Source organism: Amblyraja radiata, chromosome 28 (assembly GCF_010909765.2).
Source record: "Amblyraja radiata isolate CabotCenter1 chromosome 28, sAmbRad1.1.pri, whole genome shotgun sequence".
Taxonomy (NCBI): Eukaryota; Metazoa; Chordata; class Chondrichthyes; order Rajiformes; family Rajidae; genus Amblyraja; species Amblyraja radiata.
In genome coordinates this window covers 32,874,752-32,890,174 of record NC_045983.1, presented here as the reverse complement: position 1 = coordinate 32,890,174, position 15,423 = coordinate 32,874,752, and the positions used below count along the sequence as shown (strand labels likewise).

Below are 15,423 nucleotides of genomic sequence, written 5' to 3'. Positions count from 1 at the left end.
ATGTATAGTTGCCAAAAGCCTTGTGTGAATAGTTATAAGTGTGCAGCCACTTCTTTGTCTGCGTGAAAAGCCTTGAGTAAAATATTATGTGAAGAGCCTTGGAATATTTTGATGCACTAAAGGCGATGCATTACCAAAGTAAGGCCGCTTGAAAATTGGAGGAACAGTGAATTGAAACCAAGTGTATGAAGGAGACTCGTATTTTGTTTGGATAGCTTACAACCCAGCGGTATGAACATTGAATTCTCAAATTTTAAGTAACTTCATTTTATACTCCCATCCCCTTTCCCCTCATCCCCTGTCTGAAGAAGGGTTTCGGCCCGAAACGTCACCTATTTCCTTCGCTCCATAGATGCTGCAGCACCCGCTGAGTTTCTCCAGCATTTTTGTGTACCTTCGATCTTCCAGCATCTGCAGTTCCTTCTTGAACCCTTTCCCCTAGTTGTTTTACCTGTTCCATAGTTCTCAAGATTCAAGAGTGTCTCCACATTATTTCTCTTGAGATCACACCTTCCCCACCCAACAAAGGACCGACAGACAGACACCACCCTGCCTGAGGTCATTTGTGGCCGGCCTTGATTGGTCCTGGTCTCGCCTCCAGGTCTCTAACTCCCCCACCACCACCATGCCCTACTTTCAGTCTGAAGAAGGGTCCCGACCCAAAAACGTCACCTATCCTTTTTCTCCAGAGATGCTGCCTGACCCCCTGAGTTACTCCAGCACTTTGTGTCTATCTTTGTGATGCAGTAATGTCGTTTTCTGTTGGTTTGTTGATGTGAAATTGCATATTTGGTGCAATTGGTCTTTATTCAGTGTTAGCTTATTACTGGCATAGAAACTTAGAAACAGGCCCTTCGGTCCACTGACCCACGCCGACCATCAGTCACCCGTTCACAATAATTTTATGATCCCACTTTCTCATCCTCTCCCTACACACTAGCGGCCATTTACAGAGGGAGATTAAACTACAAACCTGCACGTCATTGGGATGTGAGAGGAAACCGGAGCACCCGGAGGAAACCCACGCGGTCACGGGGAGAACATGCAAACTATTGATGGCTCGATTATAATCACGTATAGTCTTTCCGCTGACTGGCTAGCACGCAACAAAAAGCTTTTCACTGTACCTCAGTGCACGTGGCAATAAACTAAACTAAACTAAACTAAATTAACTCCGCACTGTCAGCACCTGAGGTCAGGATCGAACCTGGGTCAGAACCTCTTTGAGGCAGCAACTCCACCAGCTGTGCCTCTGTTGATAAGTAAATGGTTCACATTGGCAAGGGGCGAGATAGAAAGGTCTAACTAATAAAAGTAGCAGGTTAATACCCTTGAGAAAATATGAAGTAATTTGCAACCACATACAGCTAGGTGAATAACAGTAGCTAAGGTTGTAGAATTACTTGTTGCTGTTTGAATTAACACTTACCTTGAGATGTTAAAGTAAGTTCTCATTTGTCTGCTTTGCAAGTCAATGACCTGCAGAGGCACAGTTCCAAAAAGAATTGGAAGATTACCAGACATATGAATTCAGTGTGTCTCAAGCACTGGTAACAAAAGACATGAACTATGTCTGACTATGTATGTAACAACACCATGGGGGTTGCTGCGTCACAGCACCAGAGACCCGTGTTCCATCCTGACCATGGGTGCTGTCTGTACAAATTTGTATGTTCTCCCTGTGACCGCGTGGGATTTCCCCAGTTGCTCCGGTTTCCTCCCACACTCCAATGATGTATAGGTTTGTAGGTTAATTGGCTTCGACAAAAATTGTAAATTGTCCCTAGTGTGTGTACGATAGTGTTAATATGCGGGGATCGCTGATCAGTGCAGACTTGGTGGGCCAAAGAGCATGTTTCCGCGGTGTGTCTCTAAACTAAACTAAACTAAACTAGCTAGATTGTAACATGCCTTATTATGGCATAGTGTGGTTTCCTCACCTGCATAACTATAGTAACTCCACTTCTGAGATTTATTCTGGGAAGAACTTTTGATGTAAGGTATTTAATTTTCACTATTTAATTTAGACGTTATAATTTTAGAGCAGTTAAAGTATTTTCCAGAAATAGTGAATTGCTTCCTTTAAACTTGCAGGGGGGCTCCGGTTATTTCTTTTGCATGTGAAAAACCCATCGTAAACTCTTGCTTACACCTGCAGTGTCGGTGAGTTATGTGTCTTTCACACTGGTGGAAGAACACCGGTAATTCACTGTCACAGGTGAGCTATCATCCTGTGTGTTTAGAATTATCATCGCATAAATCGTGTAATGAGGAACCTGGGCTGAGGAGACTTTGCCACGGAGAGGGGAAGCGCTGAGCTTGTTTACTGCATAAACTGTGCTGCTGGTTTTTATAGCGCGGTATATCTTTCCGATGCAGTCGAGATCTCAGCCTGTGTTTTATTGCAGACTGTGCCAGACTGATGTGTTTGGCTTGCATTGATGTGCTTCCCTCCTCATAAAATAAACTACCCGTGGCACAGAAGTGTTATTACAAATGCCTACACTGCCAGGCAGAATGTCGAACTGCTGCCGACTCCTGGCATCCTTTGGATTCCACCCCGAGGGTATGGACAGAGAGCTTTAGAATCGATATTTGATTGACACCTGCAGGCAAGGATCATCACAGGCAGATGTAGCGCAAGTCTCTTGCCAACTGAGTGAATTGGAGAGCAGCCACCATGCCAGTCTGGGCCATGCCTAGGAAGTCTTTAGGTCCAGTGCCACGTCTGGAAGTGGGGAATTTTAGTGGGAATCTTTTTCAGCATATTTTGCTACTGCATAAATTGTCTGGTAAACTGCTGCCTCTATACACGACAATGTCAGAATGTTACTTGAAGCACAAATTTACTGGTACTCAATATTTTAAACTGACGGTGGCACGGTGGCGCAGCGGTAGAGTTGCTGCCTCACAGCGGTAGAGTTGCTGCCTCACAGCGCCAGAGACCTGGTTTCCATCCTGACTACGGGTGCTGTCTGTGTAGAGTTTGCACGTTCTCCCCGTGACCTGCACGTGTTTTCTCCGGGTGCTCCGGTTTCCTCCCACACTCCAAAGATGTACAAGTTTGTATGTTAATTGGCTTCTTTAAATTTGTAAATTGTCCTTAGTGTGTAGGATAGTGCTAGTGTATGAGGTGATCGCTGGTCGGCACGGACTCTTTCGGCCGAAGGGCCTGCCATGTTCTAACTCTAAACTAAACTAAGCAAGAATGGCAGACACACAATGTGTGACACAGTCTGTGGAATTCTCTACCTGTCTGTGGAATTCTCTGCCTCAGATGGCGGTGGAGGCAGGTTCTCTAGATGCTTTCAAGAGAGAGCTAGATAGGGCTCTTAAAAATAGCGGAGTCAGGGGATGTGGGGAGAAGGCAGGAACGGGGTAATGATTGGGGATGATCAGCCATGATCACATTGAATGGCGGTGCTGGCTCGAAGGGCCAAATGGCCTTCTCCTGCATCTATTGTCTATTGTCTAATGCTGGAGTAACTCAGCAGGAGTGGCAGCATCTATGGAGAGAAGGAATGGGTGACGTTTCGGGTCGAGACCCGAAACGTCACCCATTCCTTCTCTCTATAGATGCTGCCTCACCCGCTGAGTTACTCCAGCATTTTGCAGTTCTTTCTTAAACAAGAATGGTTACAGGTGGTTTGAAAATTGTGGCCTCATTGTGACAATCACAGGCAGATGTAGCTCGAGTGTTTTTGCTATCTGAGTGATGTGGAGAGCAGTCTGGGCAATGCCAGTATAAGTCTTTAAACCCAGTGGCACGTTTGGGAGTGGGGAATTCTGCTAACACTTTCGTTTGCATATTTTGTCACTGCACAATGTGGCTGGGAAACTGTGACCTCTATGCCAACAATGTCAAAATGTTACCTGAAGCACAAATCTACTGGTGCTTAATGTTTAAAATTTCATGTGCTGTAAATGCGAGAATGCTTTCCACGTTAACATGCTTCACAGTGCCAATTGGTCTCCTGTTCCCCTGCTTTAAGTTGACTGCTGTTAAATATGATTCCACTCAGTACTGATCTCGAGTACTCTCTGACGACCATCTCAGTGAGAACACTGGACCAGAAAGTGATTCACAGCGTTGCTTAATCCTTGTTTGTGCCTGAATTCTCTCCTTGTCCTTCTGGCAGAGTTGGGTGCATGGCAGAAAATAAAAGATAATGTCCTTTTCCCCGAGGTTGGGTGGAAGAGCATATGGCGGCGTTATCCGAGTCAATAATGACCGACAGTATGCCTGCATCTATGGCATCACTTCTATTATTAACGATTGATAACTGCATACAATTTAGAATTGAATCAATAGACAATAGGTGCCTGAGTAGCCATTCGGGCCTTCAAGCCAGCACCGCCAATCAACGTGATCATGGTTGATCATCCCCAATCAGTACCCCGTTCCTGCCTTCTCCCCATATCCCCTGACTCCGCTATTTTTAAGAGCCCTTTCTAGCTCTTAAAATCAGGGACCTTGTCATACTTTAAACTTTAGAGATACTGCGCAGAAACAGGACCATCAGCCCACCAATTCTGCGCTGACCAGCGATCACCCCGTACACTAACACTATCCCACACACACTAGGGACAATTTTTACCGAGGCCAATTAATCTACAAACCTGTACGTCTGTGGAGTGTGGGAGGAAACCGAAGCCTCCCGGAAGAAACCCGCGCAGTCACAGGGAGAACCTGCGAACTCCGCGCCGACAGCACCCGCAGTCAGAGTCGAACCCGAGTTTCTGGCGCTGTGAGGCAGCAAAGCTACAGCTGCGCCACTGTGTCACCTGATCTGGAGACTTTACCTCAGAAAGGGGTATTGTTTTTATAGTCATAGAACTAGGAAAGAAAGCAGAGAAGGCCCTTCGGCCCACCTTTTCCATGCTATCCGTGGGCATATTGGGCTAGTCCCATTTGGTCCGCTCTCAAATCCCTTCCTATCCATATATCTATACAAAAATCTTTTTAAAATCGTGATTGTATCTGCTTCTGTAGCTTTCCCTGGCAGCTTGTCCCAGGTGTGGACTACCTTCTGAGTGAAAGTTTTTCCCCTGAAGTTCTTCTGCTATCCCTCCCCTCTTACCTTAAGTTTATGCCCTCTGGTTTTAGAATCCTCGAACCTTGAAAAAAGACTGAGCGTTCACTTCATCCATGCCCCTCAAGATCTTGTACACCTCAACAAGGGTTTAATTTCCTGTTCGTCCCCGTGGTACAAAACCATTCATCGTTGACCAAAAAATATGTTATGTTGCTCTACTGGCTCAAATGTTGTTAAAAACTGAAATACTGCAAATCAGTTTTGTAAACATTGGTAAAAACAAAATTGATGGTTGGTATTTACAGTGTAGTGTCCTCCATATTATATATGGAGCTATGTATCTGGAAAGTCATTGTGCTTTATTAATTCAGATTTCTAGAATTGTAATTTTAATTTTTGCCTGATATACTTCAAAGGGACCGTAGTACTCTGCATTTACCTTTTTGATATTTTATTTTACCCAGTAGAATCTGATACCAGTCAGCCTAAGTCCGTAAGTCATAGAATCAAAACTAGGCCATTGGGCTCATTTAGCCTGCTCAGCCATTCAATTATAGCTGATCTATCTTCACTCACAACCCCACTCTCCTGCCTTCTCCACAACCCTTACCGATCTTCAATCTCCGCCTTAAAAATACCCAATGACTTAGCTTCTCCACAGCCGTCTGTGGCAATGAAATCCACAGATTCACCACCCTCTGACCAATGAAATCCCTCGTCATCTCCTTTCCAACGGTACAATCTATAAAAGGCATATCTGGGTATATTCATTCATCTGCTCGTTGAACATACTGATTAAAGTTGACCAGTGAATGAACAATGTGGTTTATATTTTTGATTTTTAAAACATAGTAAAATATTAGAGAATTTGCATCTGAGAATTTGTATCGCCTTGGATACCAAGTATATTCTTACAGTTGAGTAATATTTCCCTGATTTTCTTGCATTTATGTCACCTGCCCACTCTTGTGTGAATACTGAATACATGTACAATAACCCTTCTGTACCAGTTTGTGTTACCAGAAGATGCTGCTGCCTAGACAAACTCACCCCAGTCACGCTCTGCACTCTGCGTGCACACACACACACACACACCCTGAGCAAGGTTCACCCAGCTGCAATGGGTGCCTTCCCACCTGGGATAGAATGACATGCTGCCACTGAGCCATCAAAGCTGGGATACACTTGTTTTAATGTTATTAGTACATATTTGCAGACTGACATCAAGTGACTTTAGATTTAAGAGATGCAGCACGTAACCAGGCCCTTAGCCAACCGAGTCCGTGCCGACCAGCGATCAGCCTGTACATTAACCTACACACACTAGGAACAATTTGTACAACTTACAGAAACCAATTAACCTACACACCTGTACGTCTTTGGAGTGTGGGAGGAAACCAGAGCACCCGGAGAAAACCCACACGGTCACAGGGATAACATAAAAACTCTGTACAGAAAGCACCGTAGTCAGGATTGAACCCAGGTCTTTGGCGCTGTAAGGCAGCAACTGTACCGCTGCGCCACTGCGCCTTAATGCTGCTGGAAGATCTTGAACACACCAAAAGATGCTTTTTGGCCGACCCAAAACTGTGTTGGTCTCCCAACACAGTGAGATATCTGTCAGGGACTGTTGCCGACTGGCCCATTCCGGACTGCAGCAGTATGTGCTGAGGGACGCAAGGCTCTGTGTGGGAAGACCACAGTCTAGGGTTCTTCCGCTGCTGGATATTGAGGGGCAGAGACCGGTGGGGACACCCCTCAAACTAGGGAAAGGATATCACCCCAGGGGGCCACATGAGCGGAATGGCTGTTTTGTGCAAAGATAGGTGTGAATACCACTGGGTCAGGCACTATTGAATGTTTAGACATTGAGATGATATGAAGAGTTTGGACAATTTATGTTTTGTATATATTTTCTATTCTGAATAAAGTTTATTTTTGATTTTGATTTTTTTAAAAATTAATTTTCAGTTTAATTTGCTTTTGATTTCAAATCTCATAGGTGCTGGGTCGAGAGGTGTATACGTCCAACAACCAGCTGGGTGGGGTCCAGATCATGTACAACAATGGCGTGACCCACACAACTGTCTACGACGACTTCGAGGGAGTTGTTACCCTTCTCCAGTGGCTGTCCTACATGCCAAAGGTTGGTATTCAAACTTCGATTTTGAGATGCTGTGCACAAATCTTCATGATCTTTTAATGCAGGAGTTCCTAACCTTTCTCGTCCCGTTAACACCGGCAACTTTAATAGCACATACCAATGTTATTTCACTTATTTATGAACAACTAATGATGAACAGATACCGGTATACCAGAACCAAACACAGTCAGTCAATGAGAAAAAATATGTACAAATCCACAATCAACAAATTTACCCCCTGGGTAGGTGAAATTTACCCCAGTTTGGGAACCCTTGTTTTAATGTACAGTCAAGGAAAGTGACTAGTAAAGTCGAGGAAAACCCACAAGGTCACGGGGAGACTACAAACTCCATACAGACAGCACCTGTAGTCAGGATTGAACCCGGGTCTCTGGCGCTGTAAGGCAACAACCCTACCGCTGCCACAACTGTGCCGCCCTTTGAGGCAATGTTGTACAAATTGTTTTGTTCATTTAATAGGTGATGACATGCACTATTTACTATTACGGGCACAACCTACGATAAATGATACAGTTGCAAACTATGTAGCTACTAATTTCCACGTCTGCAAATTTAACAAGGATGTGCACTGATGCACTTTTAATCAACAATAAGCCACAACTTTACACAATTGACAGATGTTAAAGATTGAAGATAGACATGGGAGAACATTCCCCTGAAAAAAACCTGAAGTGCAATTTATCTGGTGGAATTTTTTTTAAACTGCTTTAGTTGACTTTTTTAAGTATAGGCATTGTGGAAAGATGCCCCACAGTGGTAGCTGAAAGAACTGCTGCCTGACAGCACCAAAGGTACGGGTTCGATCCTGACCTCAGGTGCTGTCTTTGTGTGAGTGTTCTCCCTGTGACCGTGTGAGTTTTCTCTGGGTGCCCCGGTTTCTTCCCACGTCTCAATGACGCTTGGGTTTGTAAGTGAATCGGCCTCTGTAAATCACCCCGAGTGTGTCGAGAGCGGATGGGAAAGTGAGAGAAGATAGATCTAAGATCTAGTGTGAACGGGTGATCGTTGGTCGTGGTGGATTCAGTGGGCTGGAGGGTCTGCTTTGTGCTGTATCTGTAAACTAAACTAAATTGATTTGAAGGTGACTGGAGGATATTTGTATCTTTGTTGGATTATTATCTTATTGACCTACGGGCAACCTTTATTGGTCTTGACAAACATTTCGCGGGGGGGGGAAATCACCATGGGTGAACTTTCAATAACTTATTTATTTGCTTTACTGTGCTTGAGGTAGAAAATTCTTGTTTGTATTTCTGGAATTATTTAATGCAAGTTTAAAAAATCATTTTGTCTAGAATATTTCAAGTTCCGTGCCCATCCTCAAACCCAAGGATCCCGTTGACCGAAATATTGACTTTGTTCCAACAAAAAACCCTTACGATCCTCGGTGGATGCTGTCGGGACGACTTCACCCAAGTAAGGAAAATAAAATTGTGTGCTTCAGTTACAATAAATGACACTGTGGGGCATTCTCAGCATTGTGGGGAACTCTTACTTGAGTAACCACGGTTAGAGGTGACATCAACTTGATACTTTTTGATTTGAGATAGGCACAAAAGGCTGGAGTAACTCAGGCAGCATCTCCGGAGAAAAAGGATGGGTGACATTTTGGGTCGGGATCCTTCAGACTAAAAGTGGGGGTGGGGGGAAGCTTGATGGATGCACGCTCTTTATGGGGGTTTAAAGAATTAAGTACGGAGAGAAAGACATGCCCAGCTGCACCAAAGTAGCCACTTGTTTGAGTATTCATTATCTTGTATTCAGGTAATTGTACATGTCTCCAGAATGCTGCCACAGCAGTGTTTCTGGTGACTCCAGCTCCTAATTTAGTGAGAGGTTTAAAGAGCAGATGATTCCTAATGATAAGTTACTTCAGATCTCCTATAGGTTAAAAGTTAAAGTAATTTATTACGGAAGATGGCAGTGTGATATTCTTCATATTGACAACAAACACAGCTTTGGAATGTAAAAGGCAGCCACCGACACCTGACTTCAAGATAATTTCAGGATTGATGGCAACATTATAGCACAGGGTCGATGTCACATGGATTGAGAAGTAGACTAACAATATGGTAATTACAGTTTGACTTTTGATTAAAACACTTGCTGAAGTGATTAAGCCAACACGATTGCTTATCTAAACCTCTGGGGTTTAAATTGCTTTTTGTGCTATGTATTGTTTTTTATCCATGTAACCCTGCTAATTTACTGAGCCATTCCTCCAAACCCACTATCAAATTATTTTTTTATCCCCAACTTCAGTCAGCAAGGAACGAGTTTAGGAGAAGCATAGTTAATTTTCATGTCTGCGAAATGGCTGCAAGGATGATTGTATTTAAAGGGCGAGGTGCGTAATTTTAAAATAATTCGGAACCTTCTATCTGTGATGGGATAGTGGCTTTGGCTATAAATTCGTGAACCTCATTGTGGAAAGAAGGAACTGAAGATGCTGGTTTGCACAAAAGGACGCAAGTGCTTTAGTAACTCAGAGAGTCAGGAAATCTTCCTCCAGAAGTCTTGCCTGACCCACTGAGTTACTCCAGCACTCTGTGTCTATCTCTGGAGAACACGTTCTATGTTATTCCACTTTCTCGTCCATTCCCGACACACTAGGGGCAATTTACAGAAGCCAATTAATCTACAAACCCACAAGTTTCTTGGGATGTGGGAGAAAAACCGGAGCACATGTTCTCCAGAGATGCTGCCTGACCTGCTGAGTTACTCCAGCACTCTTTGTCTATCTCTGGCGAACCTCACTGTATACCAGTTTTGTGAAGTTCCAGCTGTTGGTCATAATTATCTTCATAGCTGGGGAACGGTTCAAGATTGTTAGTACAACACACAAACAGACCCTTCGGACCACAATGTCTATGCCGAACATGATACCAAGTTGGACTAATCTCCTCTGCCTGCCCATGATCAGTATGCTTCACTCCCTACTTTATCCATGTGCATAATAAAAAGCCTCTTAAATGCCACTGTGATACCTGAGTCCATCATCACTCCTGGCAACGCGTTCCAGGCAACCACCTTTAAACCATATAACCATATAACAATTACAGCACGGAAACAGGCCATCTCGACCCTTCTAGTCCGTGCCGAACACATATTCTCCCCTAGTCCCATATACCTGCGCTCAGACCATAACCTTCCATTCCTTTCCCGTCCATATAACTATCCAATTTATTTTTAAATGATAAAAACGAACCTGCCTCCACCACCTTCACTGGAAGCTCATTCCACACAGCCACCACTCTCTGAGTAAAGAAGTTCCTCCTCATGTTACCCCTAAACTTCTGTCCCTGAATTCTCAAGTCATGTCCCCTTGTTTGAATCTTCCCTACTCTCAGTGGGAAAAGCTTATCCACGTCAACTCTGTCTATCCCTCTCATTATTTTAAAGACCTCTATCAAGTCCCCCCTTAACCTTCTGCTCTCCAAAGAATAAAGCCCTAACTTGTTCAACCTTTCTCTGTAACTTAGTTGCTGAAACCCAGGCAACATTCTAGTAAATCTCCTCTGTACTCTCTCTATTTTGTTGACGTCCTTCCTATAATTTGGCGACCAAAATTGTACACCATACTCCAGAATTGGCCTCACCAATGCCTTGTACAATTTTAACATTACATCCCAACTTCTATACTCAATGCTCTGATTTATAAAGGCCAGCACACCAAAAGCTTTCTTTACCACCCTATCTACATGAGATTCCACTTTCAGGGAACTGTGCACAGTTATTCCCAGATCCCTCTGTTCACCTGCATTCTTCAATTCCCTACCATTTACCATGTACGTCCTATTTTGATTTGTCCTGCCAAGATGTAGCACCTCACACTTATCAGCATTAAACTCCATCTGCCATCTTTCAGCCCACTCTTCCAACTGATAGATAGATAGATAGAATTTTATTTGCCACACAACCAGGGTCGGTGGAATTTGGGTTGTCAGCAGCGATACAATAATAAAGAACACACAATCACAATAAAAATGTAACACAAACATCCACCACAGCATTCATCACTGTGGTGGAAGGCACAACATTTGGCCAGTCCTCCTCCATTTCCCCCCCGTGGACAGGACCAGAGTCCAGAGTCAGTCCAGGATCGGCTCTTCCTCACCGGAGACCGCGGCTTTAAGTTGTTGTAGGCCGCAGGCCGGCGGTCGAGATTTAAAGTCTCCGCCGCAGCCAGAAGCACCGTAGACTGCAGGGCCGGCGGTCGAAGCTCCCCTCCAGGGGTGATGGAGCACGGTAAGTCCATGCCGGCCCCGCGGTAGAAGTTGGCCGCGGGCCGGCAGTGATGGCTTCTTCTTCCCCCGGGTCCCCCACGAGGGATCCCGGGCTGTAGACGCCGCACCAGCTGGAGCTCTGCAGACCGCGGCTTCAGGCTGCGACTTCAGGCTGCCGGCTGCCCCGGGCCAGCGAAACGGAGCGCTCCCCTCCAGCGAGCCCCAGCGAGGGTTCACCCGCTCCACAACGAGAGTCCACGCTGCGCCCGCCGCTTAAGCCCCGGGCACGTCTCCGGGAAAGGCCGCGTCGATCCTTGATGTTAGGCCACGGGGGAGGCGACCTGGAAAAAGTCGCCTCTCCATGGATGAGGCGACCGAAGCGGTTTCCCCCTCACCCCCCCACACCACCCCCCACACAAAACACACAAAGGAACATTAAGCACATACTTTAAAACATACTAAAAAATTAAAAAAAAGTTGAAAAAACTGACGCGCTGCTGACATGGCTGCTACCAGAGGAACGCCCCCTACTGGCATAAATCTCACTGTAGACTTTGAAAATCTATTTCATTATCCACAACCCCACCTATCTTAGTATCATCTGCATACTTACTAATCCAATTTACCACACCATCATCCAGATCATTGATGTAATGATTGATCCTTGCCCCTCTCGCCGTAAAGCTGTGCCCCAGTCTTTGATATTTCCACTCTGGGGGAAAAACGTTCTGACTGTCTACCCTATCCCTGATATATTCCTATCAGGTCTCCCCGCAGCCTCTGAGGTTCCAGAAAAATCAATCCAAGTCTGTCAGTTCTCTCCAATTGGTTAATTCCCTCTAATCCAGGCAGCATTGTGGTGAACCTCACTCAAATTACAATCTTGCCAAACAATGGCACAGCTGGTAGAACCGCTGCCTCACAAAGGCTCTACCAGGTTCGACCCTGACTTCAGGTGATGTCTATGTGGAGTTTGCACGTTCTCACTGTGACTGCGTGGGTTTCCTCCGGATGCTCTGATTTCCTCCCACTTCCCAAAAAACATACGGGTTTATAAATTAATCGGCCTCTAAATTCCCCCTGGAGTGTAGTGAATGGACGAGAAAGTGGAATAACATAGAAATGGGATGAGCGGGTGATCGACGGTCGGCATTGGTCTCGTTAGGCTGAAGGGCCTGTTGCCATGCTGTACCTCTTAACTAAACTAAACTAGTGAATGAATGAACGAATCAGTCATTCATAAATGGAAATAAAAATCACACAAAGTCACAGCTTACGTTGTTTATACAGCACAAAAAGGACAATGGCAGAATGGCTTCTTTGACAATGGATCCTTCATGGAAATGATGCAGCCATGGGCACAGACGGTGGTGGTGGGAAGAGCCAGGTAAGCAATAAGATTATCCATTATCAATAATTTCATTCTCCCTCCTCCATCCCACTTCCACCCTCGCCCAACCCTGCCAACTGATCAATCAAGGATAGGTGAGACTCCAATTTTTCTTTTTTTTCTTCTCATAGAAACATAGAAAATGGGTGCAGGAGTAGGCCGTTTGGCACTTCGAGCCAGCACCGCCATTCAATGTGATCATTGCTGATCATCCACTATCAGTACCCAGTTCCTGCCTTCTCCCCATATCCCTTGATTCCGCTAGCCCTAAGAGACATCATTGGCAGGTGACATTTCGATCAGGATCAGATGTTGTGAACCTGCTCTCAAAGGGTGTGTGCTTGGATAAAAAGGATTATCATTTCATTTGGAATCCTGTGAATGCAGAAAATTATCCATACTGTTTGGAGTTTTGGCAGTGCATCATCAGCTGGCAAGATACAAATAAAAGTGTGAGATGAAACTACACAAAACTACACAAATCTCAAAGGCCATCCATGTCCACACTTGTCCACTTCACAACAATGGCCTTCTCAGTAGCATTGTACCAGATGAGAGGTTTGGTGGTGCCATCACAAATTAATTTAATGTTTGCTGAAAATATATAGTTTACCTCCAAAAACTCACTATTTCAATATTGCTTCCAACGGAAACAAGCTCTGTTATGGGCGGCATAGTGTTGCTGCCTCACAGCGCCAGTGACCCGGGTTTGACCCTGTCTATGGGTGCTGTCAGTACGTTCTTCCTGTGACCGCGTGGGTTTTCTCCGGGTGCTCCGGTTTCCTACCACACTCCAAAGACCTACAGGTTTGTAGGTTAATTGGCTTTGGTAAAATTGTCTCGTGTGTAGGATAGTGCTAGTGGACTAGTGGATAGGACTTGGTGGGCCGAATGGCCTGTTTCCACCCTGTATCTCTAAACTAAACAAAACAGACAAAGGGTGGTTAAAATACTTTGTCACCCTCTTGGCTGGGTGGTTTAATAGGGCCTGGATCTATAAAGTCTTAACAGTCACAAGAGTTTGTTTCATAGAAGCATTGATTTAGCTGTGTAGGAAACAATACATTTGGTAGGGTGAGTAGGAATGGGTGTCATCTATTTATTTGCCCTCTCATTGAGAGCAGTCACCTAGCACTTCATGAAGTTTGTCATCTCCATCAGAATCTGAGAATCTGTCACACTGCTCATTGGACTGAAAGTGAGCTATCTAAGACTACCATTAGCAGCTGGTAGCGCCACAATGCTGAGAACTACATTCTGCACTCTGTATCTTCCCCTTTGCTCTATCAATTATACCAGAGTTTGCCTTGATTGAGTTCATGTAGAGTATTATTTCATCTAATTGGATAGCAAGCAAAACAAAGCTTTTCACTGTGCTGCAGAACACATGACAATAATAAACTTCAACTAAAATATGTGTTTAGTTTAGTTTAGAGATACAGCATGAAAACAGGTCCTTGGGCTGGTCTAAAACAGCTTTTTTTCCACGAGCAGTAGCTCTATTCAACGACCAAACGTCTGTAGCCTCCTTTTTCCTCTATTTTATTTCATTCTTCACATGTTTAAATAATAATGTTTTATTCTCAATTGTTTATTGTATATCGTGTTGTTACTTGCGAGCAAAGCACCAAGGCAAATTTGTTGTATGTATGCATACTTGGCTAATAAAAATGTATTCAATTCAATTCAATCACCCATACACCACTAGTTCTATCCTACGCGCTGGGGCCAATATATTTATTACAGAAGCGAATTAACCTATAAACCTGCACGTCTTTGGAGTGTGGGAGGGAACCAAAGCACCCGGAGAAAACCCATGCGGTCACGGGGAGAACGTGTAAACTCTGTACAGACAGCATGTGCAGTCAGGATCGAACCCGAGTCCCTGGCGCAGTAAGGCAGCAACTCTACTGCTGCGCCACTATGCCACCCATGTGCATGACATCAAAAGTGAAAGTGGAATTTTTTTCCATTCAGTTTGTGAAGTACACAAATACACAAGTTTTGGAGCCAATGTTATTTTCATTGCCCACCCTATTTTCCCCCCAGGCTTTTGTTACAACAATTCATTAGCAGTGCCGTGTTTTGTAGACAAAAAGGTAATAGCTGATTTTTAAAATTGATATGCTTAAACCCCTGTCCCACGGTACGAGTTCATTCCAAGAGCTCTCCCGAGTTACAAAAAAAATCAAACTCGTAAGCACGGAGAATGAACGTAGCAGGTACGTCGGAGCTCGGGGATGTCTCTTAGCGCTAACGGCAGGTACTCGGGAAGACTCGCTAACGGCAGGTAAGCACGGGAAGACTCGTGAAGATTTTTCAACATGATGAAAAATGTCCACGAGAGCCCCGAATACCGACGAGCGGCCATTACCGTAAATCTCCGAGTTCGAATCTGGGCAAACTCAGGAGAGCTCTTGGAATGAACTCGTACCGTGGGACAGGGGTTTAAGCATATCAATTTTAAAAATCAGCTACACTTTAAAAACAAAATTTTCCCAACAATAAAAGCCCTGCTGTTTTGATTTTATGACCAATCAACTAATTTAATAAACTAATAACTAAAAAGTATAAAATCAAATTAAAATCCTAAATACTTAAAAATCT

The 15,423-nt window shown here is 44.4% G+C and overlaps 1 protein-coding gene across 1 annotated transcript in view; it reads left to right on the top strand.

Moving 5' to 3' along the window:
• The window catches only part of acaca (acetyl-CoA carboxylase alpha), a 225,406-nt gene that overhangs the window by 160,941 nt on the left and 49,042 nt on the right, over positions 1-15,423 (top strand). Inside the window, exons 45-47 of the mRNA XM_033046251.1 lie at positions 7,039-7,182; positions 8,496-8,616; positions 12,717-12,813. Of these exons, the coding sequence (XP_032902142.1) occupies positions 7,039-7,182; positions 8,496-8,616; positions 12,717-12,813 (362 nt within the window). The remainder of the gene's footprint in view (positions 1-7,038; positions 7,183-8,495; positions 8,617-12,716; positions 12,814-15,423) is intronic.